This window comes from Ranitomeya imitator, chromosome 7 (assembly GCF_032444005.1).
Source record: "Ranitomeya imitator isolate aRanImi1 chromosome 7, aRanImi1.pri, whole genome shotgun sequence".
Lineage (NCBI taxonomy): Eukaryota > Metazoa > Chordata > Amphibia > Anura > Dendrobatidae > Ranitomeya > Ranitomeya imitator.
Window position 1 is genome coordinate 50,371,900 of NC_091288.1, and position 13,698 is coordinate 50,385,597.

Consider the following 13,698-nt stretch of genomic DNA (forward strand, 5'->3'; position numbering starts at 1 on the left):
ATAATACAAAACTACGAATACAACACTTACCCAGCACCTTCAGCTTGATGGTTGCTGACTTAGAACCACTTGCATTTTCAGCTACGATAGTATATTCTCCTGATTCCCTACGGTTAACACTAAACAACTCCAGTAAGAAAAGGTTCCTCTTGGATGAAAGTTTAATACCCTCTGCAGGCTTTACATCTACTCCATCTTTCTTCCAAGAGACGATTGGCATTGGTTTACCAAATACTTGAGCATCAAGACATACATTTGCCCCTGCTTTGACTGTGATTAGTGACTTCATCTGGATGCTGAGATCAATCTTTGGTGGAACTGCAAATGATGATATGAAAAGTGTTACATTCCTTTGTACTTCAGCAAAATGCATAATATTATTAGTTTGGTAAAAAGAAAATATTGCACATACCATTTTCTGCTTGAATGGTGACTGGATCTGATGGTTCAGATGGCCAACTAATATTGATGGCAGTCTTAGCAAAAACTCTGAACTGGTATTTCTCGTTTTCCTCCAAATCTGTCACAGTATATTCTTCTGTTGGAACTTGAGAAGCAATAGTGTTGCATTTTACCCACTTTTCACCAGGAAGTTTGCAAGCCTCCACTAAGTAACCAATTATTTTACTGCCACCATCATGTTTTGGCCTGGTCCATACCAGTGAAACTGTACTCCTGGTGATATCAACAACTTCTGGTTTTCCGGGAGGATCTGTAAATCAACATTACTTGTAAGTTTTTGCTATTTTACTATTTTAAACTACTACTAAAATGTTTTTAAACTGTTGTACAATTTTAACATATTTGTGATTTGCAAAATACATACCAACTGGTGTCCTTGCAGTGACGTACTCAGTAGGTCTGCTGGGCTTGCTGGATCCAGCTCTGTTAAGAGCAAAGATTCTGAAACTATACTCCAAACCTTCAATCATGCCAACACATGGATATTCTGTTGTGCGCACTAAAGTATCGTTGGCCTTCACCCACAGCAGGCTGTTTCTTTCCTTACGTTCAATTGCATAACCCGTGATGGGGCTTCCTCCATCTTTTTCAGGTCTATCCCAGGCAACAAATATGCAATCTTTGTTGACTTTGGTAACACGAGCATTCTTTGGTTCGCTGGGAACATCTGAAAATTTAACGAGCAAATCGTTTTTTTTTTATTTTTCAATAGAGTTTATGCATGCACAATTTTATGATTTACATAAAAAAGGAAACATAAAAATGTATGGTGTTCTAAACACAAACTTAATTAGAAAGATCTGAAACATACCGAATGGGAATTTGGCAATAATACGCTCTGACATAATTGGTTCTGAAACTCCAAAACGGTTCTCAGAACGAACTCTGAAAATGTATTCCTGTCCTGGGATGAGTTTTCCAACACGGCAACTAGTTTTGGTGACTGAGGTCACAGCTGTAATCCAGTCTCCTCTGCTTACATCACACTTTTCGACAATGTAGTTGGTAATGTTGCTGCCACCATCTTCAAGGGGCAAATGCCATGAGAGTGAGCAGGCATCAGAATCTATGTCAGTAACCTCAAACGGTGGTTCTGGTGGACCTGGGATGTCTGTAAAAAGTAAGAACAAGCCAATATTTAATAACTGTAAAATGTCCTCTTGTGAAACGTGTTGCATGATAGATTTACCAATTTATACATACCCATTACTATCACACGTATTCTCTGTGTAGATACACCAGAGCTGTTTTCTGCAGAAACAGAGTAGAAGCCACTGTCTTTCCTTGTTACATCTTTTATTATGAGCACTGTGGAATTCTGTGATTTATGTACAGCAAGGCGGCTTGAAGGCATTACATCAATATCGGTTTTTAGCCACTTCGACACAGGAGTTGGCTTTCCATAGATATGTGCTTCTATTCTAAGTTTCTGTCCTGCTTTGATGCTGACCACTTCCGGCAATAATATCTTAGGTGGCACTGTAAAAAACAAGAATATTTATAGGTGAAAACATGGTTAATGTAAGAAACTACAAAATCATCAACATTTAATGCCATTTATAAAAAATCCTATCATTTAACTTACAAAGTTGTTCCTTAATTTCAAATAATCCTTCAGCTTCCCTTGGCAAGCTGACTCCAACGGAGTTTCTGGCGGCAACTCTGAATTTGTATTTTGTGCCCTCTTTGAGCCCAACAACAACAATATTTAGATCTTTCACGACAGAATACTGAGTCCAGTTGTCCTCTGGCTGTCCTTCTACTTGGAAGCTTATGATATATCCATCAATTTTGGCTCCTCCATCTCTTAATGGTGGAAGCCATGCCAGTGTAGCACTGTTCTTTGTAATTTCTGTAACGTCCAGTTTTTTGGGTGGATCAGGTTCACCTATTGAAATACACAAAAAAAAAAGATTTAGAAGAAGAAATAAATATTCCTGGACAAAAAAATTTATGCAAATTGGAGTGCTTAGGATGAAAATGGATCTGAAAATCATAAAACTTTTTGTCATATATATCAAAATACAGAATAGGCTGATGTGGAAAGTTTTTAACTTATGTGATTTGGAACAGTATCAATTAAAGCTAGAAATGTTTGGGGACATAATACTCACTTATAGGATCGGTTGCAAGTATAGTCTTAGGTGTGTCTCTTGGAACACCTGATCCATATTCATTGACAGCGGTAACTCTGAAAAAGTATTCTGTCCCAGGTACAAGATTGGCCACTTTAAAACTAGTTTTCTTCCAGTCTGCCACTACTGGTGCCCATGTCTTCCTGTCTACTTCTCGCTTTTCTAAGATGTAATGAGTCACTTGACTTCCACCATCATTTTCTGGAGGTACCCATGAAAGTTGACATGACATTTTTGTAACATCTGAAATAGTAAAGTCTCCCACAGGTCCTGGGGTGTCTATAAAAAGCAAATCCGATTTTATTAATGCAAAAACAAAACACATAGAGATGATGCACTTAATATATTCTCCTTTATTTTTTTTATCTCTAACTTACCAAGTACTCTCACATTGACGAACACTGCCTTTTCTCCTGCTACATTTACAAGGGACAAGGAGTATTTGCCGGAATCGTCGCGAGTGCTGTTGGGAATAACTAAGAAAGCCATAGTATCAAGAAGATCAACTTGTCCTTTTCTGACTACGTTATCTACACCCATTCTTCTCCATGTGACTTTAGGTGCTGGTCTTCCTCTTACTACAGCAAACAACCGTATAGGGCATCCTGCTCTTACAGTGACCAGTTTTCTCATGCTTGCATCCAATTCAATTTCAGGAGTTTCTGAAAAAAAAAGATTAAGAAAAAAAAATTAGTTTAATGGACCTAGGACTTGATTGACTTTAACGATAACTACCATTTCAAAAATTTATGGCAGATAAGGGAAACTGCTGTTTTAGGCTTATGGCAACCTAACACATTTTCCAGCACAGCTGTGTCTCTGGCCACCCGACTTTACAGGGAACTACTTGCTCTAGTCATTTAATGGAGCTGGTACTGCAATTTTCCATACAGCCCCTGAATTCCTAGGATTCATAGGGGTTCTAGAGATGGGACCTTCACTGATCACATTTTATAGCAATGTGCCATAACTTTATAGAATGGGTTTATCACATTAGCAGTTTTTTGTAACTTTGCAAAGAAAAACATACCCAATATTTCTTTGGGTGAGACGGCTTCTTTCAGTTCAGCGGGTCTTCCAATGCCAACCTGGTTCTGTGCTGAAACTCTAAACTCATATTCCTGTTTTTCACTAAGACTTGTCACACTAAATTGTGTGTGAATAACCTGGGCAGCAACATTGCATCTCTTCCAGCCTTCCTCAGCATCCTTAGCTTCACCTTTAGGTCTCATTTCTACAATATATCCAATTATTGGGGCACCACCATCATAGACAGGTTTTCCCCATCCAAGAGTAATTGAAGTTTTTGTGCTATCAGCCACTTTCAGATTTGTTGGTGGACCAGGTGGTTCTGCAGAAGAAGCAAAATACAAAATTACATACAGTATATGGAATATAACATAATAATAAATTAAACAAAAAAGTATTTGAATTACCTATAGGGTCCTTTGCAACAATAGGTCTTGATGGCCCACTTGGATCTCCTAGACCAATTTCATTTTCAGCTTTAACACGGAATTGGTATTCATGTCCTGGGATAAGATTGGTCACTTTAAGACGCCTTTCTGGTATTGCTGATTTGGTTACAGCAACCCACCTCAATGACCGCTTTTCTTTTTTCTCAAGAATGTATCCAGTAACAGACTTGCCACCATCAAATTCTGGTGCATTCCAGACTACAGTCATTTCTTCCTTGCTTACTTTGGTGACTTCTGGAGGTTCTGGAGGTCCAGGTCTACTATAACGTGTTTTGGCAATGATTGGTTTGGTTTCTGTTGGTGGACCAGTACCCATTTTATTCTCTGCACGAACTCTGAAAAGGTATTCATTTCCTTCTATCAGACGAGTTACTTGTGCACGATTTAGGATCACGGATGAAGAGTATGTTGACCATACCATGCGCTTGCTCTCACATTTCTCTAAGATATAGTTTTGTATTTCACAGCCACCATCATCTTCTGGTTGATCCCAACTGAGTGTGCATCTGTCACTTGATATATCTGAAATTTTCAGGTTTTGTATTGGTCCAGGTACATCAAGTACATTGACAGTAGCATGTGCGGTAAAACTTCCAGCAGGGTTTGTAGCTGTGACCACATATTTACCACTATCAGACCTTTTAGATTTTTCCAGAATAAATTTAGTGTAATCTGTTCCAGTTTCAAGCTTTAATCTTGGAGACTTAGATATATCTGTTGTATCTTTATCTTTTACCCAGGCTATTTCTGGCTGTGGCTTTCCTCTTACTCCAGCTTCAATTCTAATTGTTTCTCCCGCTTTGACAACTATAACTCCAGTCAATTTCAAGTCAAGTGCAGGTTTTAAAAGTTCCTCCTTTACTAACACCTCACTTGTCTTAACCCAGTTGCTTTCACCTCCTTCATTCTTGGTCTGAACTCTAAATTGGTATAGCTGGTTTTCAGCGCATCTATCTATAAGGAAGCTTGTTTCTTTGATACTGCCTTTATGGACCCTTTCCCATTCATCTGAATCTTTTAGTTTTCTTTCAACATGGTATGATAGGTTGGGGCTTCCGCCATCATAATCTGGTTTTCTCCATTTCAGAAAGACAAATGTTTTTCCTACTTCTGCAATATGAAGGTTTTCTGGTTCTCCAGGCTTTTCAACTGGATTAATCGCCAGGATAGGTGTCTTTGTCTCAACAACTGGACCAGGTCCAACTTTGTTTTCTGCACAGACTCTGAAGAAATATTCATGATTTTCTATAAGCGTTGCTTTAATCAACCTCTTTGTAAGGTCGGAGGAAATTACGTACCATCCTCTTTGATTTGGCTCACGGTATTCCACAATATAATTTGTTATTTCTGAACCCCCATTATCTTGTGGATTTTCCCAAGAAACCATGCAAGAATCTTTAGTGACATAGCCTATCTTAAGATTCTGACAAGGTCCAGGTCTATCTAGCACATTGACCACAACCACACCTTGTGCTTGACCACTGCTGTTCTTGGCCACAATTGTATATTTACCATGGTCAGCTCTTGTTGCTGTTTTTATGTGCAAACCAACTGGAGGGAAGTCTTTTGTCATTTCAGTTCTGTTGTCTGGGGTTACTACTTTGCCATCTTTTGACCATGTTAAGTCTGGATCTGGCCTGCCTTTAATGCGAGCAGTAATATTAATAGTTTGGCCAACTCGTACAGTTAGTAAGTCACGACAAGTCAAATCAAGATCAACTTCTGGTGGATGAAGAATATCCTTTGCAATGACAGATTCTGGAAGTTCTCTAGGTTCTCCTTCTCCAACTATATTTGCTGCTTTAATACGGAATCGGTATTCATTTCCTTCAATCAGACCTGGGACTCTAAATGCACACTGCTTAATGAAATCATCAGCATTAATTCTGTTCCACTGAGCTGATCCTGATTTTTGGCATTCAACGATATATCCCAAAATTGGACTACCACCATCTCTAGTGGGCTTGGTCCATACTAAGTCAGCTGTTTCTCTGCTCTTGTCTTTAAGTTTGGGATTAATTGGTGGTCCTGGTGGTGTTATAGGACGAGATGCCTTTATTGGATCAGATATTGGAGAAGGTTTACTGAGTCCAGCAATATTCTCAGCAAATACTCTGAATTCATAGGTGTTTCCTTCATATAGCCCAGTAGCACGGTATCTGAGATCAAGCACTGGGGTCTTATTAACTCTTACCCATTTGCCAGAAATCTCTCTTCTTTCAACAATATAGCCACTTATTGGACTGCCACCATCAGATTTAGGAATTGTCCAAGATACAGTTGCAGCACTCTCAGTTATATCTGACACTACTGGCTTTCCAGGTGGGGATGGTGGATCAAACATATGCTTGGCAACAGTAGGCTGAGATTCTAAGGGTTTACCAATGCCCATCTTGTTTTCAGCGCTAACACGGAAAGTATACTCATAACCCTTTTGAAGCCTGGGTACCTTAGCCTTCATTTGAATACTGCCGCTGCTTACTATTCCCCAAGTTTCTTTCTTGCCTTCACACTTCTCTACAATATAGTTCATTACAGCAGTTCCACCATCATCCTTTGGTGGCCTCCAGGAGATTACCATAAATTCTGGTGTAACTTCCAGGATATTTAATGGACCTGTTGGTGGTCCAGGAACATCCAAAACTGTGAGATGTAGAGCAACTGTCTTGCTGCCAGCAACATTTGATACTGTCAGTTGATATTCTCCTGTATCCTTTCTTGTACAATTGTTGATTGTAAGGACAGTTGAAAAATTGTCAGTATCAATTTTATAGTTGCCTTCTGATTTTATTTCTGTGTTGTCAGTTACCCACTTAGCAGTTGGAACTGGGATTCCTCTCATGATTGCAGGGAATCTTACGGTTGTACCCGCTTTGACTACAATACCTTCAATTAACTTAACATCAACTTCTATGCTTGGAGCAGCTGAAAAGAGAGAAAAAAGAAAAAATGTTCAGCATAGGTGAAAAACAATGTAGTCATGATTATGGTGGTAAAAAAAATGTTGTTATTATTACCTATTTTTTCTTGGCATTCAATTGGTACAGTTACATCTGGGCGACTGAGTCCAGCAACGTTCTCAGCTCTTACACGGAATTTGTAAATCTTTCCATGCTTCAGCCCAGTAACAAGGCATTCTGGTATGGAAACAGTCTTAAAGTTGGTCCAGTCTTCAGTACCGTCTTCTTGGTAGTCTACTACGAAGCCAGTAATTTCAGCACCACCATCACGGTCTGGATAGTTCCAAGCAAGGGAGACTTCAGTTTTGTCTACATCAACATGATGCAGGTTCTTTGGTGGTCCAGGTGGATCTGGGTATTAGATAAAAATACAAATTACATTATGCTGGTGCCTAAATGAAACAAATACATACTAGGCTAATTATATTACAAATTATACTTACAAATTGGATCAATAGCCTTTATTGGCTTAGGGGATTCAACATAAGGACCCCGTCCAAACTGGTTCTCTGCAGCAACACGGAACATATATTGCGATCCTTCCATAAGATGTTTAGCTATAATGCTGTGTTTTTTGGATGTAGTTGAAATAGGTACCCAACGAGGGTTGGCAACATCGCGCTTCTCAACAACATAGTTGCTAATGACTGCACCGCCATTGTCTTCTGGCTCTTTCCAGGTAAGATAGCATGAATCCTTTCTGATTTCACTGATTTGTAGATTTCTTGGAGGACCAGGTTTATCTAAAAATAGAATATTATCCATTATTCTTTATTGTTTTTTGTCAATATAAATAAATAAGAAAAATAAAATGTATAGGTCTTACCGAGAACAATAACTTTAACTTGCACAGTCTTGCTGCCTGCTTCATTTTCTACTGTCAAAGAATACACTCCAGCATCTTCTTTGGCGGAGTTCCGTATTTCAAGCTTGCTTCCAACAGGTGTGACCGTAATATCTGCCTTTACAGGTACTTCTTTCTCGCCCTTTTTCCAGGTTACTTTGGGGAATGGCATTCCTTTGATTACAGCGCTCAGTGTAATAGTATTTCCAGCCTTGACCTGTTGTTCTCGTGCCATGTTTGCGTCTAATAACAGCTCAGGTGGCTCTGTGGTAAGAAAAAAAAAAGAAATACAATTTTAGCAAACCTGTTGAAAATGACCTTAGACAAATTTGGTACACCTTATTTTAGGAATTTTTTTTTACCAAGCCTGTCCTTAGCTTGAACTGGATCCCGGACATAAGCAGGCTCAGATTCACCAGCAGAGTTCACTGCCATTATCCTAAACTTGTATGTGTCACCTTCTGTAAGCCCAACCACTTTGTGCTTTGTATCAGGACAGCCATCAGGAGCATGATTGGATTTCTTCCATTCTTCTTCACCAACCTTTTGGTATTCTACTAGGTAGCCAATTATCTTCCCTCCACCATCGTGTCTTGGTGGATGCCAAGACAAGTCAACAGAATTCTTGGTTTTGTCTACTGCTTCTGGGTTCACTGGTGGGCTTGGCTTCACTAGAAAAAAAACAGAATACAGCATTTGTTCACCTATCTGCATTCATAAGTTAATATGCCATGAAAACTAAACATGTCTACAGGATTAATTATGCCTTCCTACTGTCTCAGAATTTAGGCTTGCTGTACTAATACCGTACAGACAAAGAGTCTCGATATATTTTTTTTAAACTCATGAAAAAAACTACCAAATTTGGTGTATAAAAATATATATTCACTAATTTAGAATATCAAGGTACAGTACACATAGTAAAAAAATGATAATGCAGTAAGCTAGCTATAAAGCAATGTTAGAGGAAATGAATAAGTGCACTTAACCACTTACATATTGGATCATTGGCAAAGACTGGTTTAGATGGTGGACTTGGGTCACCTATACCAACTTCATTTTCTGCAGATACTCTAAATTCATATTCACATCCTTCAAGCAGATCTGTTACTCTGTATTGAGTATCTGGATAAATCGGCTCTCTTGAGACTTTAGTCCACCTGTTGGACATGGTTTCTTTCTTTTCTACAATGTAGGCAAATATGGGTTTTCCACCATCACGTGGTCTATTCCACAAAACCAATGCAGAATCTTTTGTTACTTCCTTAATGAGTGGTTGCTCAGGTGCCTCAGGAACTCCTAATAATTAAAAAAAAATCTAGTTAAATCATGATCTTGGTAGAAATATATGTGCTTCCAAAATATGAAAAGATGCCTTACTGTAGCGGTCTTTGGCCTTAATTTCATCAGATATAAGAGGATCGCTGATGCCATAGGTGTTTTCTGCACAGATTCGAATGCTGTATTCTCGTCCTTCGAGAAGTTTAGGAACTTTGCAGGTTGTTTTAGTAGTTGCTGATGTTACAGGCATCCAGAGGTCTCTGTTGCTGTCCTTCTTTTCAACAACATAATTAGTTATTGCACTACCACCATCATCGAGAGGAGGTTTCCAGGAGATAACCATATGATCTCTGTGAACTTCATCAAATATCACAGGACCTACTGGCGGCTGTGGTCGATCTATATAAAATAAGCAATAAAGTACATATATATATATATATATATATATATATATATATATATATATATATAAACATACACACATACATATAAATATATACATACTGTATATACATACAGTATATCAAGTGATATATCACATTTGTTTCTCAAATAAATTTACTTACCAACTACAATGACATCGCAAAATCCTTTTCTTGCTCCAGTGCTGTTTTCAACAACAACAGAGTATTTTCCCGAATCTTCTCTGACAGATTTAAGAATACCCAGACACAAGGTATTTGGAGTAGTCTTGATCTTTGTACGTTCATCTTCCTTAACCGTTATATTATCTTTCAACCAGGTAATCTTTGGTGCTGGTTTTCCGGTGTATCGGCCATTCATAGCAAAAGCTTCCCCAACACGTGCAATTAATTTATCTCGGAAGTCAAGCTCAATTGTTGGTGGTGCTGTAAAGAAATGTAAATACAAATTTTATTGTGATGATTACACAGCCCAATCATTACGGTCATGTAAAATAAATAGAAACGTGCATACCTAATTCATCTTTGCATGTAATAGGTTTTGTGCAGAATGAAGGTTTCCCTTGTCCGACAATGTTGACAGCACTGACACGATATTCATAGGTGTCACCCTCCTTCAACCCCTCATGGATATATGTCCTATTAAGGAGTTTCTCTTTGGTGGCTCTATAGAACTTGTCTTTTCCAATGAGTCGGCATTCCAAGACATACATTGTAATGTCAGATCCTCCATTATACTTGGGTGGATTCCAACTCAAACTTATTGAATCTTTTGTGACTGCTGTTACTTGAAGATCCTCAGGACGTTCAGGAACAGCTATAAGGAAGAAGACATAACACTTTAAATTTGATAACTTACTTATGATTTATCATTGAGAATGCTACTATATAAGTAATAACGTCAAATAGTCACTAAAAAAGATAAATCTCCATTTACTTACATATTGGCTCTCTTATAACTATCTCCTGGGTGGTCTCTACGAATGGACCCATTCCAATAATATTTTCAGGTGCAATGCGGAAGAAGTAGGCAGTTCCTTCAATGAGCCCTTGAACTGTTGCATTTTGTCTTGTCACGTTATAAGTTACTGGAGACCAGCCTCGGCGGTCAGCTTCTCGTTTTTCAATTATATAATTAGTAATTGTTGAGCCTCCATCGTCTTCAGGTGAGAACCAGGTCAGTTTACATGAGTCAATTGTTAGATTTTCTGTCTGGAAAGGTTGGCTTACTGGTCCAGGAACATCTGCAGATAAGAGAAAGTCAGCTTATTGTATATGGTATTTGCAACATATACTGTCTAGTGCTTTTTATTCTATGTATTGTACAACTTTTAATATGGATAATGAATTGATTACCCAGGACGTCAACGATAATAGTCTTCCTTCTTTCACCTCCAGCATTTTTGGCAATCAGATTGTATATTCCTTGATGATTTCTCTGGCATTTTTTAATAACCAAAGACGAACTTATGGCTGTTGTTTCAATGGTAGCTTCAGGTGGTAAAGGTTTGTCATCTCTGTTCCAAGTAATTTCAGGCGCTGGCTTGCCAGAAACATAAGCTATAATTCGGATAACCCCACCAGCATGAACAACGATTCTCTCTTTGACACTGGCATCTAACTGAATATCAGGTAACACTAAAGGAGTAAAAAAACAGATATTACATCTTTTCTGTAATAAAACATAAACATTTTTAGCAGAATAGGAAGAAGGCAATATTATATATTATGCTATTTATTCAATATATAATTGTAATTTCTAGTGCTTTACTTAAAGCGGTTGGCTCATAATTATAAATTGATTAAATTGCAAAGTGCTTGTAAAAATAAGCAACTTTGCAATTTACTCCTTATAAAAAATCATCTCTGTTCTCAAAATGGGGGTATTATTAAAGAAGCACTCCCATCAAAATTGTTATCCTCTTCATATATTGCAGACATCATATTATATAGCACTGTGCACTTACGATTGCTCATTTTGCCTTTCTATCCAGTTAATTATACTCTTTTCTGTGCTGTATGTAGAAACATGATGTTTCTTGTCCCTGCAGAAATCATTCCTCTCTTCAGCTCCTGATCCAGTAGCTCTCCACTCCCTCCTGCCAGGAACTTTTGCAGTGACTGATGAATGATACCAGGGAAAATTGACCTCCTGTTTCTACATAGAGCTTAGAAGGATTCACTCAGCTAATCAGTTTTTAATCCCGTGATGTCATAGACATAATGGAAAAGAGAAGAATTATCTGGGTATAAAGGCAAATGAGCAGTTGTAAGTACACAGTGCTATATAATATGATGACTGCAATATATTAAGAGGATAGAAATTTTGATGGGTGGAGGGGGGCTTCTTTAATTGCATTGTTTATTGCTGGTTGCTTAGTTTACCGGCCACTGATTCAATCTATCAGTGGTAGCAAGTCTCCTAGGCAAGAAGTGCATCGCTTACAAGTACTTTCCCATAACATATGTAAGCACTGCTCTGAAGTTGGCCAGATTTCTGGAGAGTGAACTATTCGAGCCAGAGGCTCCTGATCTGAACTACTAATCAATTAGGAGCACACTATCCCCTGCAAGCAGGAAGCCAGAAAGTGGACAGGAGTGCACTTCTGAATGAAAATATGGGACAACAACTTTAACTAAAAAAAAACACCAATGTTGTGTAAAAACTCAAATACTTTAGCAAAAATACCTGTTCGATCTTTGGCTTCAATAACATCAGTGACATCCCCAGGCTCTCCAACACCAGCAGCGTTAACAGCCCTTACTCTAAACCTGTAGAAGCTGCCTTCTTTGAGACCAGATACCACAAATTTGGTACCTCTGACTTCTTTTTCTTTGGCCTAGAAAAAAAAATGCAGATGCTTTGTAGTAACCTGTATAAGTCAAAATTCCAATGTAATTTTCTTATCTTTGCTTAATGTATTTAAAAAAAAGAAATTTAATCTAGAGTTATTGAATAATGCATGCATGATGATTGATATTATAATTCAAATTATTATTAATATTATTATTAGTATTACAGGCTGGTACACACCTTTTCCCATTCCTCTTTTCCTTCTTCTTTGTATTCTACAAAGTATCCAGTAATTGGAGAACCTCCGTCTTTTGATGGTGGCACCCATTCTAGATCAGCTGTGGACTTGGTCCAGTCTGTAACCTTTGGAATAGGTGGTCCAGGTGGTGCTATGGATGATATATACTATTTGTTAAGTATCCAATAAAACAACATGTATTTCTATAGCTGCTCCTTATGGTTTATTACACGTGTATTTAATTATTATACTCACAAATAGGATCTCTAGCAGTAATTGGATCAGATGGCAGACTTGCAGGCCCAATACCAGCTGCATTAATTGGATATACCCTAAACTGGTAGTCAGATCCTTCAATGAGCCCTGTAACTTGGTGAGAAACACCCAATGGCATAATTTTGATGGGATCACGGTTAACTCTCTTCCATCTCTTTCCAGTGGTTTCTTTCATTTCCAGCCAGTAGCCAGTCACTGGTGATCCACCATCATATTCTGGCTCTTCCCAGTTGACAGTCATAGAATCTCGTGTAACACTACTGACTGATGGCTTATCGCACTGTCCAGGAACGGCTGTGGAAATACATAATATATTATTATCTTGCCAAACACTCAATTCAGTTGTTGGTTTAGAAAATGTAAATGTACCAAACTTACAGTAAAGATTCCTTGCTGTTTCAGGTTCACTATCGAGTGGAAGACCTACACCATATTTATTCTGAGCCATAATACGGAACACGTATTCATGACCTTCAAGCAGTTTTGGTATGGTGTATAAACAGTCTTTAACATCTTTTGTTACAGGGGACCATAATTTCCTGTTAGCTTCTCTCTTTTCAATTACATAGTTTGTAATTTTGGAGCCTCCATCGTCTTTTGGAGGCAACCAAGCCAAAGTCATATTTTCAGCCGTAATGGACTCAAATTTAATTGGTCCTACTGGTGGTCCAGGGCGTCCTATTTAAAGTAAAAAAAAAAGGTTGATTTAATAAATTACAAATATAATAAAAAAGCTAAAAATGTATTTTAAAAATATATGAATAATATCAGATTATTTATGATAAGTGCACAATTTGTAAAAAGTATA

At 38.0% G+C, this 13,698-nt stretch overlaps 1 protein-coding gene across 1 annotated transcript in view; it reads right to left on the bottom strand.

Moving 5' to 3' along the window:
• The window catches only part of TTN (titin), a 281,101-nt gene that overhangs the window by 53,425 nt on the left and 213,978 nt on the right, over positions 1 to 13,698 (bottom strand). Inside the window, exons 243-266 of the mRNA XM_069735553.1 lie at positions 13,269 to 13,568; positions 12,870 to 13,184; positions 12,617 to 12,765; positions 12,272 to 12,422; positions 10,939 to 11,220; positions 10,524 to 10,826; positions 10,097 to 10,399; positions 9,727 to 10,008; positions 9,260 to 9,559; positions 8,876 to 9,178; positions 8,242 to 8,550; positions 7,862 to 8,143; positions 7,479 to 7,778; positions 7,093 to 7,386; positions 4,034 to 7,000; positions 3,628 to 3,948; positions 2,975 to 3,259; positions 2,577 to 2,876; positions 2,048 to 2,350; positions 1,666 to 1,941; positions 1,274 to 1,573; positions 827 to 1,129; positions 413 to 712; positions 31 to 318 (exon numbers count right to left, since the gene is read on the bottom strand). Of these exons, the coding sequence (XP_069591654.1) occupies positions 31 to 318; positions 413 to 712; positions 827 to 1,129; positions 1,274 to 1,573; positions 1,666 to 1,941; positions 2,048 to 2,350; positions 2,577 to 2,876; positions 2,975 to 3,259; positions 3,628 to 3,948; positions 4,034 to 7,000; positions 7,093 to 7,386; positions 7,479 to 7,778; positions 7,862 to 8,143; positions 8,242 to 8,550; positions 8,876 to 9,178; positions 9,260 to 9,559; positions 9,727 to 10,008; positions 10,097 to 10,399; positions 10,524 to 10,826; positions 10,939 to 11,220; positions 12,272 to 12,422; positions 12,617 to 12,765; positions 12,870 to 13,184; positions 13,269 to 13,568 (9,516 nt within the window). The remainder of the gene's footprint in view (positions 1 to 30; positions 319 to 412; positions 713 to 826; positions 1,130 to 1,273; positions 1,574 to 1,665; positions 1,942 to 2,047; positions 2,351 to 2,576; positions 2,877 to 2,974; positions 3,260 to 3,627; positions 3,949 to 4,033; positions 7,001 to 7,092; positions 7,387 to 7,478; positions 7,779 to 7,861; positions 8,144 to 8,241; positions 8,551 to 8,875; positions 9,179 to 9,259; positions 9,560 to 9,726; positions 10,009 to 10,096; positions 10,400 to 10,523; positions 10,827 to 10,938; positions 11,221 to 12,271; positions 12,423 to 12,616; positions 12,766 to 12,869; positions 13,185 to 13,268; positions 13,569 to 13,698) is intronic.